General features: G+C 37.7%; 3 protein-coding genes across 6 annotated transcripts in view; 2 read left to right on the forward strand and 1 right to left on the reverse strand.

Moving 5' to 3' along the window:
* Positions 1-6,722, reverse strand: part of sdc2 (syndecan 2) — a 43,112-nt gene extending 36,390 nt beyond the window's left edge. The window contains exon 1 of the mRNA XM_082186006.1: positions 6,287-6,722. Within this exon, the coding sequence (XP_082042132.1) occupies positions 6,287-6,346 (60 nt within the window). The 5' untranslated portion in view covers positions 6,347-6,722. The remainder of the gene's footprint in view (positions 1-6,286) is intronic.
* Positions 6,723-13,212: 6,490 nt separating this feature from the next.
* On the forward strand, positions 13,213-17,487 carry LOC309510967 (putative thiopurine S-methyltransferase). 3 transcript variants are annotated; one of them, XM_082185996.1, is made up of 9 exons: positions 13,213-13,311; positions 14,123-14,252; positions 15,002-15,094; positions 15,176-15,308; positions 16,566-16,618; positions 16,692-16,766; positions 16,861-16,946; positions 17,044-17,088; positions 17,208-17,487. In XM_082185996.1, the coding sequence occupies exons 2-9, from the start codon at positions 14,158-14,160 to the stop codon at positions 17,324-17,326; spliced, it is 699 nt and encodes a 232-aa protein (XP_082042122.1). In that variant the 5' UTR covers positions 13,213-13,311; positions 14,123-14,157; the 3' UTR covers positions 17,327-17,487. The 3 variants fall into 3 exon arrangements, with proteins under 3 accessions (XP_082042122.1, XP_082042120.1, XP_082042121.1); XM_082185994.1 differs by having other exon boundaries at positions 13,230-13,316; XM_082185995.1 differs by having other exon boundaries at positions 13,235-13,316; positions 14,126-14,252.
* A 1,650-nt stretch (positions 17,488-19,137) lies between these two features.
* The window catches only part of LOC309510953 (exostosin-1c-like), a 16,517-nt gene continuing 15,719 nt past the window's right edge, over positions 19,138-19,935 (forward strand). The window contains exon 1 of one of the 2 annotated variants that reach the window (XM_082185974.1): positions 19,138-19,332. The gene's annotated coding sequence lies outside the window, so the exon portion shown is untranslated. Of the gene's footprint in view, positions 19,333-19,352 lie in introns of those variants that run through there. The other variant, XM_082185975.1, reaches the window with a different exon arrangement.

Here is a 19,935-nt window from a genome sequence, read left to right on the forward strand (position 1 = left end):
CTAAGCCTGCGGAGACCATTAAGGATTATGCAATGTGGAAGAGTTAAAAAAAGGAGTCCCTGCAGGGAAGAGAGGGATGCAAGGCTTTCTCCCACGTGTCCACTTTAAATGCACGCAGGAGAAGGGAAAAAATTCCTCATTTACACTGACATTTTTAAATGTTTTTATGTCTTTTTTGCTTACCAAGGCTGCATTTAGTTGAATAACTGCTTTATATGCATTTTGTACTACATAAAAATGTAGTACACTTGCTATGTTTGCATCCAAACTTGTGAATTTAAAGCGGTGGTTGAATATGATTTGACTTTTCTAACTTTAGTTAGTGTGTAATGTTGCTGTTTGATCATAAACAACATCTGCAAAGTTACGACGCTCAAAGTTCAGAGCAAAGGGAGATATTTGCTTTTAAAGAAATCACTTTTTAAGAACTACAACAAACGGCTGGTAGAGACTACACAAGCTTCCTCTCGGGTTAGTGACATCACCAACCCTAGAATCTACATAAACCCCGCCCCCTGAACACGATTTATAGATTATCAAGACAGAATATGCTAATCAATGACTAGAAGATAACTACACATAAGCTTCATAAATTCATCAACTAACCATTCAGAAATGTCCTGTTGCTTCTACATGTTGTCTCTTCTTCTTGAGTCTCTCCATCATTGACTTCGGTTTGAACATAAAAGGCTGAAAGTTTCTGAAATGTTCAGTGCATGTGTGCGTGAGGTAAAAGAACACAAGCTCTTGAAGCTCCGCCCCCTGTGCCGGGAGCAGCAGCTCATTTGCATTTAAAGGAACAGACACAAAAACGTTTTTTTGCTCACCCTCAAAAAGTGACGACTTAAACATGCTATATACAAATATCTGTGGGGTATTTTGAGCTAAAACTTCACACACACACTCTGGGGACATCAGAGACTGATTTTACATCTTGTGAAAAGGGCACTATACCACACCTTTAACTGGAATATCCCATTAAAAGTTTGTGAATAAAGCAGCGTTTCCATTCTAACAAAATCGTCACTTTCAGGGAAATTGGCACAAAATAATCCTCATTTACACCGCTGTTTAGAAATGGAGGGTCAGTAAGATTTTACTGTCTTGTGATCTTTTACATCTTACTGATGTCTTTTTTGCTTACCAAGGCTGCATTTAGTTAAAAAATTTATTAAAAAATACTAAAAACAGTAATAATGTGAAATATTATTTTAAAATAACAGTATTTTGTACAACATACAAATGTACACTAGCTGTGTTTACAGCCAAAGTTGTGAATTTAACTGGAATATTGCATTGAAAATTTGCAGTGTTTTCATCCTTGGCACAAAATATCAATAATAAAATGTACGTTTCTGCAATCAGGCTTTCAGGCAATTTAACGTTTCAGAAACACCAAACCAACATTAGAGATGCTGCAACGCCATTGGTCCGCTGGTTACTCCAGTTATCCAATTACAGCCTCTGCTGAGGCAAAGCCACATGAGTTTATTGAGGGATTTATATATGTGCATGTCTTCTTATCAGATAAAAAATGTATCTGCTTCAGTTTATGCGTTTATGCATTTATTTGATTATAAATACAGTAATACTGTGAAATATTATTATTACAAATTCAAAATAAACTGTTTTTAATATATTTTAAAATGTAATTTATTCCTCTAATGGAATATCAGCAAATGTAACACTCAGCCATCTTGAAGACTTCACTGTTTGAAGGTGCCGACAACCTCCTCACGGATTCGTGGATGTGTTTTCATTTATCACTTGCAATCAAAGCCTGTAAGCTGAAGTATGCATCTGCCAAATGCCACAGCATGTTACACTATTATTCTTTCATAAGCCAATATTCCACCCTAAACCATTAATATTTACAGATCACTTCAGGGCCCTTATCTCGCAGACTCAGTACATTTTTCAGTGCGCAGGGTTTGTGCGGAAGTGACCGTCGGCCTTGCTAATCAGGAATAGAAAAACAGTCTCATCTGAGAGACGAGAGGAGTGAGAATACGCTCAGTGTTCAACTGTCTCTCTTCATCAACATCCTCATTCATTTAACCCTTCGATTCCTGGGTCCGGCCGTGCTGGAGCGGGTCAAACTGACCTGGATTGGATTCACTACAATTCCACATAAATCACACTATAAAAAAAAAAACTGTAACACTTTACAATAAGGTTCATTAGTTAATGTATTAACTAACATTAACTAAAAATGAGCAATACATTTGTTAGAGTGTTTATTAATCTTTGTTAATGTTAATTAATAACAAATACAGCTGTTCATTGTTTGTCCACAGTGCATTAACTGCTGGTAACAAATACAACTTTTGATTTTGATAATGTATTAGTATATGTTGAAATTAATATGAACTAACATTAATTATTGCTGTATAAGTATTGTTCATTAACTAAGGTAGTTAACTAATGTTAACTAATGAATCTTATTGGAAAGTGTTACCAAAAAAAACTATTAACTATTAACTTTAATATCTTTTCACACATTACAAAGAAGAAATATCTGAATTTATGAAACAATTTTAAAGACTCTGCCCCTCCCGCACAACTGTGGGACGTTTGCTATTATACATTTATAATAATATCTAAGTCTAAATCTAAAGTAATCTTGACAAACTATATCATTTGAAAGTTTTCAGACTCTAGTTTTCATATTTGGTGGCTGTTTTTCAAAAGAAATGATAGAGCAATAGATAAACAGCGATAGATTCTCCATTTGTGATACGGTGCCGGTCTATAACTGGTTCTAAAATCATCCAACAAAGACATGTTGTTGTTTTGTGTCTGTACAGTTTCTTCTGAATTGCTGCCATAAATGGGTCAAATTGACCCACGAACATCAAAGTCGTGTAAAAATGTATGTATGCATATTTCACTACACATCCACGTGTTGAAACTTTATATGCATGTTCATGACACTAAATATGAAAAAGTCGCAACATTTCAAGAAAAACAAAATAGGTTCAATAGAAATGATAGCTCATGTTTATCATCTGTGGCTGACAAAATATTTTTCCTCCTTATTAGCTCCATAGGGTAAAATACCAATATATAACCAAGAAATATTATTATTTCAGGTCAGTACAGTTGCCTTAAAACATTCAAATGTGTGGGTCAAATTGACCCACGAACATCAAAAGCGTGACAGAAATGATGTGTATGTGTCAAAAACACATCAGCGAGTTGAAACCTTGCATGCATGTTCATGATCCTACATGAGGAAAAGTCACGAAATGTCATAACACAAGGATTAATTGTAATAAGCATTATATAATCAAAACGCACTGGAAATCATGTGAAATAGTGGCAAAACAAACTATAAAATGGGTTGAAAATTGTGTTGGCAAACATTTAGCTAGTTACAAAACAGATTTTAAAAAGCATGTTCGCATTGATGGCAAGAAGACAGTGGTGATCATCATTACGTGTCTCTTTCTAAACACTTGGTTGTGTTGAAACTGTCTCAGGCGACAAGCGTGCAGTGACCTTAACTGCATTAAATCTCTATTTCAGACGATAGATCTGTGTTCACACAGTGTTCACACATCCCACCAAAACATCACGCAAATTACACGGTGGAACATCTGGTGTCCGCAGAAAACACACCAGACTCTCTGACAGGTCCAAAGCAAGAGAAAGCAGAGGTCAGAAGAGACATTCTCAACGCCATATTCACAGGCAAACCATTGCTTTATGTGGTTTACACTGGATCATCCTGGAGATGTCAGGCCAGATAACTGTAATTGCTCTTTATAAATGATGCCGGGATAGAAAAACCTCGGTATATACAGTCAAACCATAAATGATTCAGACACTAGATATAATTGTAGATTTTTTTTACTAGTGTGTGCAGGACACTATAGTTCATTTATGTAAGTGAGGAGAGCAAAATAAAGTAAATTGTGACATATTATACCTAAATATTCTTCATTCAGTGACTACCAGTGACATTTATAAACATTTGGGAGCAAAAATGATTGGGACACTTTGAGCTGATCATGTTTTGCTGAAGTGTTTTGTCTTTAATTGCTAATGCTCTTTTTACACACAGACTGAACAAAATGAAGCATTGCTTGGTGATTGGTTGAGCTAAACTGGTATTAATGTGTAGTTAAATTTAACAGCTGACAGATATTCATCATAATTCATGTGTGAGACAGTCTAACAGAAGGATGGACAAAACCAGTCAAATATCAGCTGAGTTCTCCTCATATTTTATTACCATTTTCTAAACTATAGCGAATAATCTGTGATAATGTGAGAAATGTTGAAGGTGTCTGAATACGTTTAGGTTTGACAGTAAATGCCTCGAGGCCGTGGTGAGTGAGTGAGGTCCACATCAATGGGAGGAGATCGTACAAATACAAACCAGCATGCCAGTCAACCATGGAATTACAAAAGCGAGTGCCAACCCTCTTGGCATTTCGTCAGAAAATTACTGGCTTATTCAGGATCTACGTTCATCAGATGCGCTGCCAATTAACAGTATAATAAAGCAGGCAGACAGAAATGCAATCAAGCTCCTGCGAAACATTAATGAATGTCACTCGCAACGCTCCAGAACATACAGTCAAACCAAAGATTATTCACACACCAGATATCACTCTTGATGTTGTTTCACTAGTGTGTGCAGAACTATAGTTCATTTATGCAAGTGAGGAGAGCAAAATAAAGTAAACTGTGACATATTATACCCGAATATTCTTCATACAGTGACATTTATAAAATTTTGGGAGCAAAAATGATTGGGACACTTTGAGCTGATCATGTTTTGCTGAAGTGTTTTGTCTTTAATTGCTAATGCTCTTTTTACACACAGACTGAACAAAATGAAGCATTGCTTGGTGATTGGTTGAGCTAAACTGGTATTATCTAATTGTGTAGTTAAATTTAACAGGTATTCAATCAACATAATTCATGTGTGAGACAGTCTGAGTTCATATCATATTGTATCACCATTTTCTAAACTATAGCGAATAAACTGTGATAATGTGAGAAATGTTGAAGGTGTCTGGAATAAAGTTTGGTTTGACTGTACATATTCCATCCTCGTCTTCGATTCTGATGAGAGAAATCCAATGCAAAACCATCCAGGACTGCATGTGTTCACATTCCAGCAAACCGAGCCAAGTGTGTGAGCGCGCGTCTGATTTACAGCTCCTGCATGTTAAGCTGCTCTAGAAGCACCTGGTCACGTTAAGCACAAGTTGGACACATTTTGACTTTGGACACGAGAAATGTCTGGGGTTACAGACAAAATGGGTGCCTTTCAGGTTTGCAGTCTAATCTTAAGGTTTAGCTCAGCAATGCACATAACGTATAGTTTCCACTGGTGTTCTTCTAAATTCAACAACAACGTTTAATCAATCCTGAAACTGCGAGTCTGGATTCCTCACTATGAGGGAAAACCCTTTATACTCAAGTTAGTGGTTTTATGGCAGGATTTATAGTAGAGTCTGTGACTGGTGAAGTGGAGACACTATATAGGCTATTTCTCTACCATTCAATTTCACAGTGAAAAACCATCAAGATTCATTACACATTTTCCAAAATTGTCAGAAACATCAAACGGTCAGAAATATTAGAGTCATTTGACGAAGTAGTACAGTATTTTGGTAACATTTTACAATAAGGTTCATTAGTTAACATTAGTTAACTACCTTAGTTAACATGAACTAAGAATGAACAATACTTTTCAACATTTATTAATCTTAGTTAATAATATTAATTTCGACATTTACTAATACATTATTAGAATCAAAGGTTGTATTTGTGAACATAAGGTGAACTAACATGAACAGCTGGATTTTTATTAATTAACATTAACAAAGATTAGAAAATACTGTAACAAATGTATTGTTCATTGTTGGTTCATGTTAGTTAATACATCAACTAATGTTAACTAATGAACCTTATAGTAAATTGTTACCAGTATTTTTAAATATCGTTCATATTTACTTCAACTATATTCCTATTAACAATATATATTATATATAACAATATATATAAATATTATATAAATTTCTACTTTGTAGTCTATGTTAAACAACGATACGAAGCTGAATTAAAAAACACCGCTGTGATTCACGAAACTGATACGTGCCACATTACATCATCCTAGACAATACATTTGGAATCATTTGACACATTGTAACGCATGAATCATCACAGAGAAACAATGTTTCACTGGTTACTTTATAACGTGGCTGTTTGACTTCACGCTCAACTAACAACCCCCCAGAAAACCTTATTGTTCTCGGTTGAAACTCACCCTTTCCCCCGAAAGAAAGGCTGTCAAGCCGAGGGTTAATATCATCCAAACGTTCCTCATAATTCCTTAGTCTTCCTTGTGAAAAGGGAAAATAGCGTCTGTTTCCACTTTTGGAGAAACTCTTCCCTCTCTCGTTCAATCTCGCTCTCTCTCTCTCTCTCTCAGGACTCAAATCCCCGCGGATACGTGTTGCTTTTTGTCTTGCTTATTCCTCCGCGCACTTCTGTACACTAAAATAGGTCGCTTTCGATGTGTTTCGTCGAGTCTCGCGTTTAAAGCTGCACTCGTCTCGTAAAGGTGAGTTTATCGTGAGGTCTCTCGGCCATATGTCTGAAGAAGAAGAAGCAGAAGAAGTGAAGCTCTGCTGCTGTCGAGCCACCCGCAGGACTGAGAGGAAAACACGGGTCAAACTGAGGGAGAGCTCGAGCAATGATTGACAGAGAGCGCGACCGTATGGGCGCGTGGACGGGGAGAGAGCGCGGGCGCGCGCGCGTAAAGAAGCCACGAGCTTTACTTTAAACTTCAGTTTTGTTTTTCAAAATTTTTATTTTTAAGAATCCATGATTTATGTGCTAAAATGTAATGCTTTTTAATGGAAGCGTGTTATTATTCTTTCTAATTATTCAGAGGCATGTGGTTATGTAAAACATTTTGTGTATGAAATTAATACATTTGACCTACTAGTTATTTGTGCGTTGGATCGGACTTTTCAATGAACAGGTTGAACCGGTTCCCCAAACCGTTTCTGAACGGACCGAATCGGTTTCCTCATTAAACCGTGCCGTGATTGGATGGATTTCCCATTATAACAAACATAATCTTTTAAAACAAAGTTTAGCAACAATTGTTTTCTGATGGCGCTATAGTGAGTGTGTAAATGTGAAACGACCTGCTGGAACGAGGTCAATCTAAACTCATTCTCAATGCTATGTCTCCCCCTAGCGGACGAATGCGAGGGAGTTCAAATAACTCAGATTTTTCTTGAAATAATCCTGTTTTTGATTTCTTAATCTTCTCTGTGCGGCCATGATCTTTATTTACAAGCCATAATCTACAAAACAAAAATACTTCTACTTGTTTTTGTAACAATGCAATGCATTTGAAGGCATTATGATGCAGTAAATCGGGATTATTGAACTCGATTTGCTTCCTGATCTTCAGTAACCAATCAAACCCCGTGTGCGCATGCGCAGTTGCACTCTTCTCACTTCACAAACCTGGATTATTAGCTGTGGTGTTTTAGATTAATGTGATGTAAAGCCCTTCTGCCAGAAACCCCTCTTGCACATGTATCAGCTCTATCCAATACTAATAATCATACAATAAAATCAATAAATCATTAGTCTAATAGTTGATACAGGAGATTTGCATACTAGGTTTAATATATTTTTAATTATTTTTTTTTTTCCCCCATTCCATCCCCAACATTAGAATGCATTCCTTACTCTTCTGAGGGACAGTTTTGGGGACAGTTCACCCACAAATTCAATATTGTTATTAAAGGAATAGTTCACCCAGAAATTCTGTCATAATTTACTCACCATCAAGTTTTTTCAAACCTGTATTAATTTCTTTCTTCTGTTTGCACACAAAGGAAGATATTTTGAAGAATGTTGGTCACCAAACAGTTTCTGGTCCCCATTGACTTCCATAGTATAGGGGAAAAAACAAAGGTTTTCCCAGAATCCCAAAGCTGAAGCCAAGAGAAAGTTCATCAGGCAACAAAACAAAATAATGCATCTGCCGTTTCTCCTCTGAATGCCAGTGTTCAGTCAAGGGCCGTTTATGATGAGGGAACAGGGGAACTCTGGGTAATGATCCTGGTCAGGGTTAAAGGTCAGGAGACAGAGAGAGAGAGTATGAAAGAGAAGATGGGCCAGTAAAAGCATAAATCTTCACTTGCAGTTGCTTGAAGTCGATCATGTTGCTTGCAACACCTGACAAAGAGGCCAGAACCTCTAAACATCTTCATTAAAGCTGGACTGAGACGCTCCAGTGGATCATACGGAGGAACACTGCGGCCGGAGCTTCTTCTCTGCAGGGAAATATCCCAATATAAACACTTATAGGGGTTTACCGTAGTGATTTAGGGTAAGACAAAAACACTTACATAGTGCACCTTTAATATATGCATAAATTAAAAAGGCCTAAAGGTGCATTGTTCAAGCATAAATATGAATCAAAACTTTTTTTTTTTAAATCTGGGTTCTACTATTCTTTGGTTTTAAAAGGATTCAATTATTATTATTATTATTATTATTATTATTATTATTTTCTTTCCAGAAAGTAATGCTTGGGTTGTTCAGGCTTCTTTAAAATGTATTTAAAATAATAATAATAATAATAATAATATGTATAATAGAATATATAATAATAATAATATAAAATTGTATATATAAAAATAAACCATACAACATTGAATACAAATAATAAAATATTTTAATTAAAAACATTTCTAAATTATATACAAATAGTGAATAAAATAAAATAATATGAAATAATTGTCATTATTATTATTATTATTATTATAAACTATATTATTATTTCCATAAATTAATGTTTTTTTCAGAGTTCTTTAAAATGTATTAAAAAAATATGATTATTTATAAAATGATTAAATAGTATATATAAAAATAAATCAAACCATATTTTATAAAAAAATAATATTTACATTTTAATTATAAATGTTTAAATGTATTTTAATATTGAATATAATAAACTAAAAATAAAATGAGATAATTGTCATTAATCAATTTTTTCCATAAAATAATCGTTGGGTTTTTCAGAATGTATTAAAAAAAATAAAAAAATAATATCATACAAAATAACTGAATAGTAATCAAACTATATTTATCAATATAAATACTGTATATACAGTGAGGTCCAGAAAACATAATGGGAAAGACGCATGAGGCTCTTGGAACTGAAGTGGTGTCTATACTAATATTCATATACATGTTATTCAAAAGTTCTGGTACAGAATTGAAAAGTTTAACGTCTTGACGAATCACGTGGTATCAGTCAAACGTTTTGCTCAAACTCATTTAACGACACCTTGATCCTGTTGGCATAAACCAGGCTTATAGTTTCCTCAAACATGCTGTCATCATCATCATCATCATCATCACATAATTCATGAAAACACACATGATCTCGAACGACATCAGTCTGATACAGTCTCCACCTTAACACACACACACACACACACACACACACGTGAACCAAACACCAGCAGGTATAAGAAAACACAGCAGAATCTATTAATGCTGTATTCATGGATCATAGAAATACAGTAAGATATTGTTTGTTTACAGTAATGTTTGTTTTCAATAAAACTCACAGCTTGACAAAGAACTGTAGATTTTACGAGATATTTCTGAGAGTGCCGTTAGATACAGGAGACGTCCCGCTGTGAAATCACAGTGAAAGTAATGCAATTATGCATAATTTCACACTAAAATGTTTAACAGTGCTTGTGTCTGCCTCTGTAACGGATGATACGGTGTGTTAGGCTGCTGGGAGCTCACACACACACACACACACACACACACACACACACACACACACACACACACACACACACACGTCCTAATCGTGCCGCTTCAGTAATTAAGCGCTGCTCCTTTAATAATGTCATGCTTCTTCTTAGGGCTTAATTCATGCCCGGCTCCAAATGCAAACTCATGAGAGACTCTGGTGTTTCTTCTGAAGGATCAGGAGAAGTGGAGCAGGAGATTGGCAGAAACACATACGGATATTTCCCCCGACAATATTCTGGCAAAAAATTTTTTTGAAATCACACTAATAGAAATGAAATGAGCTTTTACTAACTTTTCATTTAAGGGTGTTTAAGCTGATATATTAGACAATAAAGAGGAGGAAACTAAGATGCAAAAGTCTTCTTCAAACAGGATTAAAATAAAAACTAGTGCTGGGAAAATATTATTCACGAATAATCGCATCCAAAATAAAAGTTTGTGTTTACATAATATATGTGTGTGTACTGTGTATAATTCGTTTGTATAAATACACACACATGCATGTTGTATATATTTAAGAAAAAATGTGTTATTTATATATAGAATATTTATTTTTATATATAATATAAATTATGTATAAATATATATATATATATATATATATATACAGTACAAACATGCAAATATTTCTTAACTGCATACATGCATATGTATTTATATATACAAAATAATTAAACACAGTACACACACACATATATGGTGTAAACACAAACTTTTATTTTGGATGCGATTAATCGCGATTCGTCGTTGCCCAGCACTAAAAAATAAATAAATAAAAAGCTTAATTTATCAGCGATAGAAGCCTCTCGTTCTCCGGCCACTGCAACAAATTAAATGTATATTAAACCAGTTATGGGGTAAAGCCCCGTTTTCATGGCTCGTATTGTTTTCATTACAGCAAATTGACATTTAACATCCTGAATCGCCTTTTGTGAGCGTTTTATTGAGGTCTTGAAGCCAGAGTCTCACAGTATTCCTTTGAAAAGTCAAGCCGAGTAAATCACTGGCTCAGAATAATACATCAAAGTCCTTCATGATGGCCACCGGGCCAGGAGAACGAACTTATTAAGACATAATTATCTCCTGATGTCTGCCAACCGTACGAGCTGATGTTCAGAAACAGATGCTTTCCCGAATGCTCTGAGTGTAGACGACGCATTCATCTTTCACCTCTTTACACTGCAGACTAATGATACTGATTTTGCACAAAAAAAAAAACAGACTTGCAAAACTGAAGCAAACAGTGACAGACTGTTAAAGAACAACATTACAGTTTTTACTATGAACTCCAGGCTAAAGGATTTGCCATGCCAGGGTCCTGGAGAGGAGAGTTCGGCCGATAGTAGAACCTCGGATTCAGGAGGAACAGTGCGGTTTCCGAAGACTGGACCGGCTCTATACCCTCTCCAGTTCATGGGAGTTTGTCCAACCAATCCACATGTGCTTTGTGGATTTGCAGAAGGCATTCGGCTGTGTTCCTCAAGGTCCTGTGGAGGGTGCTCTGGGGGTCCGAGGCCCTTTGCCTGGTCCCTAGAGCAGGAGCTTGGTTCGCATTGCCGGCTGTAAGTCAGACTTGTTCCCGGTGCATGTTGGACTCCGGCAGGGCTGCCCTTTGTCATCAGATCTGTTCGGATCTGTTCACCGGAGGGTGTCAGGTTTGGGGACCACATGATCTCATCTCTGCTCTTTGCGGATGATGTTCTCATGCTGGCCCCATCAGACCAGGACCTCCAGCATGCACTGGGACGGTTTACAGCCGAGTGTGAAGCGGCTGGGATGAGAATCAGCACCTCCAAATCCGAGGCCATGGTTCTCAGTCGGAAAAGGGTGGTTTGCCCACTTCAGGTTGGTGGAGAGTTCCTGCCTCAAGTGGAGGAGTTCAAGTATCTCGAGGTCTTGTTCACGAGTGAGGGAAGGATGGAACGGGAGATTGACAGACGGATCGGTGCAGCTTCTGCAGTAATGCGGTCGATGAACCGGTCTGTCACGATTTACCGGTCGATCTACGGTCCTACTCTCACCTATGGTCATGAGCTGTGGGTCAAGATCCCGGATACAGGCGGCTGACATGAGCTTTCTCCGCAGGGTGTCCGGGCGATCCCGTAGAGATGAGGAGCTCGGTCACTCAGGAGGAGCTCGGAGTAGAGCCGCTGCTCCTCCACATCGAGAGGGTCAGCTGAGGTGGATCGGGCTTCTGTTCCGGATGCCTCCTGGACGCCTTCCCGGGCGCGTCCCACCGGGAGGAGACCCCGGGGAAGGACACGCTGGAGGGATTATGTCTCCCGGCTGGCCTGGGAACGCCTCGGAGTGTCTGGGAGAGGGAGGTCTGGGCGTCTCTGCTTCGACTGCTGACCCGGCCCCGGATAAGAGGAAGATGATGGATGGATGGATTAATAGGGGGAAATGAGTAAGACCTTATTCTTCTCCCTTCACCAAATGGATATGCTCTTATTAATGCTTTTTACAACAATACTAAAAAAAATGTATAGCATAGGATGGTTTTTCAGATCAATCTCTTGGACTGGGATAAAGTTATTTGTCTGCCATTATCGCTTTCACAGTAACTCACTCTTTTTTCTTTTTTTTTAGTGAGGCAACAAGGCCCCTTGATTTCAATCTTGTGATAAAACTTATATATATATATTTGGTACAACCTTTTACTGGTGAGAATATGTTGGTTTGTGTTTTTATGTATTAACTCTATATTAAAGGGTATTTTATTCTATTGCATAACAAGAACAATAACATAACATACATATACAGAGGATCACAGTGTATTCAACTATTACCTGTTACATTCATAATAGCATCGAAGGAAACAACAGAAAAAAGAGGGGAAAAAACTACAGGGGAAAATAAAAGGATTGTTAGGTTTATCATTTGTCCATTTTTGTATGTGTGTATATGATATTTTCATTAAAAAAAATGTGCCTGTACTTTCATCATTTATTCATAACGTACATTATTATGTGAATATATGTTCTTCCACATTCAGGCCATAGAGAAAGCTTTATTCCTCCTTTCTTTTTTTTTCTTTTATTATCCAACAAACTTTAGTAGAATACAATATATCATATAGAATTTATATCTTAATACGTCCAAAAAACATAAACAATATAAAAAATAAAATACAAAACATGCCAGTGTGTACAAATTGATTAATTAATCAAAGAACTGTATTCATTCAAGATATGACAAGTCTTTCTAGCTTTCTTGTTGACAATGTTCTCCTGACTGGTGCAATAATCCTTGCTCTCCTGAAGAAGATGCAGAAAATTTGGCTTGGATCCTGACCATTTATCGTTGTAGAAGATGATAGTCTATGTGTGTATTTCTATGATCTAACGACAGCCAGTGACGAAAGGCTGGGCTGCGCCACTGTGACGTGTGACGTTATGTCGGAAGCCACGCCCATCACGCACACACTCTTCCTGTTATGAAAGCGATCACGTGACAAGCCGCACTTTTGGACGCTGAATTGGAAAAGTAAGGTAACGAAACAGAAATCTTATTAAACATATACAGTGTCATCTGCAGATTCGAAGTAAATGTTGATTAAGTTGTTCTGGCTGAGTATGCTCAGTGCTTTTTAAAGACACATAAAGATGTTTTAAATTAGTCTAACATTAATGCTTTTACTGGCCACTGAAAGTCCAGTGAGAGTCTTTATCAGTCAGATGATGAATTTATTAAGGTCATAGTAATATTGTGTCAGTTTTAGCACGAACAGAAAGTAACAATTAAAAGATGACATGATACAGTATGCTTTGTCATCGTGCTTCAGTGTTACAGTAGATCATGCGCTTTCGCACTGAAGCCTTGGCTCTTTTGTAACAGTTTTGGTAATGGATGTAGTGTATAGAAGTTACATTTGACATTGCAAATCACCTCACAAAAAATGTATCATTGCACAAAACAAACATTGAAATATTAATATTGAATTGTGTTGACCCAACAGTATGCACCATTATTGACACAACGTTGACTGAATAATAAAATGAAGCATTTGTAAAGCAGAAACAGCAGTAGAAGTGTACTTTATTAGTCTGGATGTTATTCTCCTTATCTTGCATAGTTTAGTTCATGCTTTTTGAGTATGAGTGCATGTAATGCAACCCGTCGAACTGGACAAACGGATCTGATGACCGATAAACGTGGGCGACAGACAGTGGCTTGATTAGATGCACAACATTTGACGTCAACAACAGCATTTTTGAAATGTTCATCAGCCTATTTATCTTGCTCTCCTAACTTATGCATGATTATGTCTAATTTGTGTTTTATTATTTGCACATAGCACCTGTCTGCTACCCGAGAGAAGAGAAGAGAGGAATGTCTGCTCAGGCGAACCGGGTCATGGCTTTGTCCGAGTGGGAGGACCGGTGGAAGAAAGGAAAAACTGGTTTTCATAGAACTGAAGTGCACAAGTAATCACACACTTATCACTAATGACACTATAATCATGCATGTAAAAGAGGACAATATTATGCTTTTCCATCTGTCTTTAGTGTGTAATGTTGCTGTTTGAGGATGAAACAGCTCCAGTTCTTCTCCATATCAGTGTCAGTGTTCCTGAACTCCTGAAACGCCTCCATTGTAGTCTTGAGTTTCTTCCGGGAACGAACACGTCACAATATTCCTCATTTAAATAATGAATGCGCAGAATAAAGGGGCGGGGCCTGGTTGAGTTAGTTAGTAGTGTGTTAAACTGGCGGTTATGGTAAGGGGCGGGACATTCCTCAAACACACTTGAAGCGCTCAACCAATCACAACACACTGCTCCAGCCGACCAATCAGAGCACAGTGTGCTTTTCAGAAGGAGGGGCTTCATAGAGACAGGAAGTAAACAGAGCGTTACTGACAGACTGGGAAGAGAGGAGATTCAGCAATGGAGAATATGAGGAAAATAATCAACATTCAAGCAGGAAAACCTGTTCTAGTAGAGCCTGAGACAGCATCAAGACTGTAAAAGGGCAGAATAGGTCCTAGTCTTTAATACATCTCACATAACTCAGTGATTTAGATGCCGTCATGTGTTGCTTACGAATAAATAATGTTCATTTTGAATTATCCATAAATGTATAAAGGAGCCATACAATTTTATCAATGTATTGTTTCACTCTGAATCTCACACTTTCATTTGTTTCAATCCACCTTTTTTTGTACTTTTTGGAAGATTGCTGGAAAACAACTTGGACAAAGTTGTATGTGGACGAAAGGAGATCCGATTCTTCTTCCCACTGTGTGGAAAATCTGTAGACATGAAATGGTACGAGGTCTAAAGTCTGTTTCAATGAATAATGTTAAAGATCTTCCTAGCGCTCCCTAAAATGTTCTTATTTCTTCTCAGGCTGGCTGATATGGGTCACACAGTTGTTGGAGTTGAAATTTCCCAAAAAGGAATTAAACAGTTCTTTGAAGAACAAGATCTTGCTTATAATGAAGAAGCAGTTCCAGCTATTCCCGGAGCAAAGCTTTTCAAGGTATCTGAAGCTCTCAAGTTTGTCATCCTTAGTGTTTGCCAATGATAGTTACAGGACCCATAAATCATACATCGAGTTACTATCCTGCTAAAGATGTCGACCTCGATTCAAACACCCACACGATCTTATTCCTCAATGACAGCAATTCGTCTAAGTCTAGTAAACCTTTGACTAGTGCAGTCACAGTGAACATTCAGGAGAGCAGTTCTCATGAAACCGCTTCACGAACAGTCTTTTCAATCACATAGGATCATTATTTCAGTCTTAAAATCATTCAGATTATCACAGAAGTACTGGGATAAAAGTTTATAATTCGGATAAAAACACTGATGTGTACGGTACTGATTCATCCGCGACTGAAACAAGTGAAGTCTCTATGAGTGAGTCATTGAATCATTCATTCAAAAGATTCGTTCAAAAACGCTGATTCATCCGGTAATGAAACAAGTGAAGTCTTTATGAATGAGTAAAAAAAGTATTTATGAGTGAGTCATTGAATCATTCATTCAACAGATTTGTTCAGAAATGCTGATTTATTCGGTAATGAAAAAAGTGAAGTCTTTATGAGTGACTCATTGAATCATTCATTCAAAAGAATCGTTCAAAAATGCTGATTGATCCAGTAATGAAACAAGTGAAGTCTTTATGAGTGAGTCATTGAATCATTCATTCAACATATTTGTTCAAAAACACTGATTCATCCGGTAATGAAATAAGTGAAGTCTTTATGAGTGACTCATTGAATCATTCATTCAAAAGATTTGTTCAAAAACGCTGATTCATTCGGTAATGAAACAAGTTAAGTCTTTATGAATGAGTAAAAAAAGTATTTATGAGTGAGTCATTGAATCATTCATTCAACAGATTCGTTCAAAAACGCTGATTCATTCGGTTATGAAACAAGTGAAGTCTTTATAAGCGACTCATTGAATCATTCAATTTTTTTTTTTTTTATAATACATTAAAAAGTATCTTTGAATATGCGAGACTTCCGATTCATTTTCTTCTATAAATATCTAGAATAATAACAAAGTGAAGTAAATGTGCTGTAAACCAGTATGTTTGTGACTGGTACAGGTAGAATAACTGGAAGCGAACGACACAGAGTTACACAAGGCTGCTCGTACATTTAAACGAATGCGCTGTATTGTTATGATGGCTTTCCTCAGATTAATACAGACGGATGAACCCAATGCTTCCACACGGCGTGATGTTTCTGTGTCACGCTCCCAACTAATGCATTTTCCCTGTTCTCAGAGCGCGGATGGAAAGATCTCCATCTATCAGTGTGATTTATTCAAGTTCTCCAGGTGCGTTTTATACTTATTTTAGATGATAAAGTGTAACATAAAGCACATTTAAACATCTCTCTTGGTCTCTCAGTGCCGTTGCAGGAAAGTTCGGAGGGATTTGGGATCGAGGAGGACTGGTGGCCATAAACCCATGTGACAGGGAAAAGTACGTATTAAATAAATCAACATTTCACGTCCATTTATTTATTTATGGTTTAAGTGGGATTGTATTTTGAATAGATCTGCTCTTTGTCCCAAAGGTACGGCTCTCTCCTTGTTTCTTTAATGAACAATGACTGCAGATATCTGGTGGACACAGTGGAATACAATCCTGAGCTGTACCAAGGTAACGTTAGGAAAGAAACGCATTATTGTTATTCATTATAAAGCACATGTGTTTAGTTTAGAGTTTTTGATCTTCTGTCTCCACATTTGACATGCAGGTCCACCATTTTATGTATCAGAAGAGGTTTTAAAAAATATGTTCGGTGAGTTTTTGGTCACTGTTCTGACACACATCATCTCACCCATTTCATTTACATGTTTCTGTTATTCTGCATCACAGAGCTTTTATTTCTCGCTCATTGCCGTGTCTGTCATATTTCAGGAGCACACTGCATTATAGAGCTAGTCCAGGCTATAGACGGCTTTGAGGAAAAGCACAAAGCATGGGGACTGGATTCACTGACGGAGAAAGTCTACCTTCTCTCTCCAAAAGCACAATGATCAATCTCTACATCAGCCGGAGCGTGATGCAGAAAAGTGCATAGGGTTAATGGAAGACACATTGCATTTTTTTTCTATTTTGATAAAAGTAACCTGAAAGTTTTATATTTCATACGTAATGCAAAATAGTTTAATAAATCATTAATTAATTATTTTTCAAATATTTTGTGTTTATTTCATAAGTGGATGAGTGTGTGTTGCCTGCAGTGCGAGTGAGAGATGTGAGTTCTCAGTTTGAGCACAAGAGGGCAGTAGTTTGATATTTACACGATCACAATCAGAAAGAGCTTTTTACACACACACACACACAAGCTTCCAGTGCGCGCGCGCGCACACACACACACACACACACACACACACACACACACACACACACACACACACACACACACACACACACACACACACACACACACACACACACACACACACACACACACACACACACACACACACACACACACACACACACACACACACACACACACACACACACACACACACACACACACACACTCACTCACTCACTAACCACTAGGCAGTCATGGCCTAGTGGTTAGGGAGTTGGACTGGTAACCCAAAGGTTGCTGGTTCGATTCCAGAACCGGTGGGAAATGACTGAGGTGCCCTTGAGCAAGGCACCTAACCCCTAATCGCTCCCCGGGCGCCACACAAAGGCTGCCCGCTGCTCTGGGTGTGTGTATCCACGTTTGCAGTGTGTGTGTGTTAACTACTCACTACTCTGCTCCTAATGTGTGTGCATTAACTTGGATGGGTTAAATGCAGAGGCCGTCACGTGTCACTTTCACACACACTCACACACACATACAACAAGAGTTTAAGAATAACATAAAAAATATAGAAGTATAAAGACACCGTTAGGTTTAGTCATTCTATAAATTTAAAGATTATGAACATATTTACAGTATTATCATAATATTATGAATAATATGAATTAAATATCAACTGAGTTTTCAAACTCAGAATGAATCTTAATTATCCGGTTCTTTTATTGTATATATAAAAAAATTTAAAAACACAAAGTGCAACTACTACTGGAGTTCTGGGCATTATGAGATTTGCATCAGTGGTATTTTACACAAATGAACATATTAATAAGCTATTGGTATTTTTATGTAGTGCATGTGGGTTCAAGTACTGTGGATAAAAGCGTCTGTTGAATAAATGTAAATGCTGAAATGTGTGTGTCGCCTTAAAGGCCTGTAAACAAGCAAGAATTAAGTCTGTTCTGTTTAAATCTGTTGAAAAAAAGAAAAGAAAAAAACTAACTTTTTAATGCAGGAAGAATTTTTTTTCCCAAATATATCTAGCTCAAAGGTACTGAAAGATATGTTAATGGAACGGTAAGGAATCATTAAAGAGAAATTAAAGCATTATTATTATTCCATGCTCGAAAATCAGTGTAAAGACACTATGCTGCATTAAAGCCAGACTGAATTAGTATCAATGTTTACAGTTTTCATTTCTGTGTTCGTGCTTTTATGCCTCTTATAAGCAGCCTAAATGCCGCCTCAGAAGCGTCACTGTTCCACCTTTACCGTGTAAATTATATTTTAGATTAGGACTCTCATCTCTAACCAACATTGTTATGATCTCTCTCTCTCTCTCTTTCTCTCTTTTTTTTTTTTTTTTAAATGAAACAAAAACACTTCTGTAAATAGTTTGTTAACCTTCGAGGTCTCGTGTGTTTGACCGCGAGAGCACCGCGAGAGCACCGCTGGCCAGATGTGCGCCTGTTTACTTTAAATATAGCTCGTGCTGAGGCACCCCGAGTCTCCCAGCCAATCACGAGCGCCGGGGGGCGGGGTCGACTGGAATGTTGTGGATGCGAGAAAATGAACAATGTAGCCCCATAAACTGATGCTGTATCGGGCAATATCAGCGCGCATCAACACTACCCCACAGCGCGAGATGCTTGATTTGGGGATTCGGGAGCGAATGAACAGGATTTGTGGAGAAACACTGAGCGTCTGCTGAAGTTCAGGGTGAGGCACTGTCTGTTATACACAATATATCTGCGTTGCATTGTGCATCTGCATCGCATTAATGCTTATGATTTCATGCGATTTTTAATAATCAATATCACGCTATTCCGGGGAACTTCAATGTTTGCGGCCGCGCGCACTGAATCCACCCCAAGGGCACTGCGACTATTGTTTCCTTGTCATATTTCATACACAAGGCATCGACAGCTCCCATCCACCAGCTCGCTAAAATATGAACGTGTCTGCTGGCGTTTCAGTGCTGAATAATCATTACATGTACAGTCTCATTCATCCACATGATCTGACGCGCAATCAAGGTAAGAAACACACGTTCTTATCGCGGAGCAACGCCTCTCGGAAGCGATAACGCAAACAAACCAGCCTCGGGATTGTAGCCCGAATGGGATATTAATATTTGCTCAGATATGCTTCTGTATCATTAAAGAGTGGGAGGAGGGAGGAGGTGTGAGGTTACGCGCGCGCACGGTTGCGCGAGTCTCTCTGTAACTCAATCAGCTTGTTGAGCTGGGAAAGCGAGGAGACACGCGCTTCAGATGCGAGTGTGTGTGTGTGTGTGTGTGTGTGTGTGACAGACGGGGTTTG

Source organism: Leuciscus leuciscus, assembly GCF_965113295.1.
Source record: "Leuciscus leuciscus genome assembly, chromosome: 12".
Lineage (NCBI taxonomy): Eukaryota > Metazoa > Chordata > Actinopteri > Cypriniformes > Leuciscidae > Leuciscus > Leuciscus leuciscus.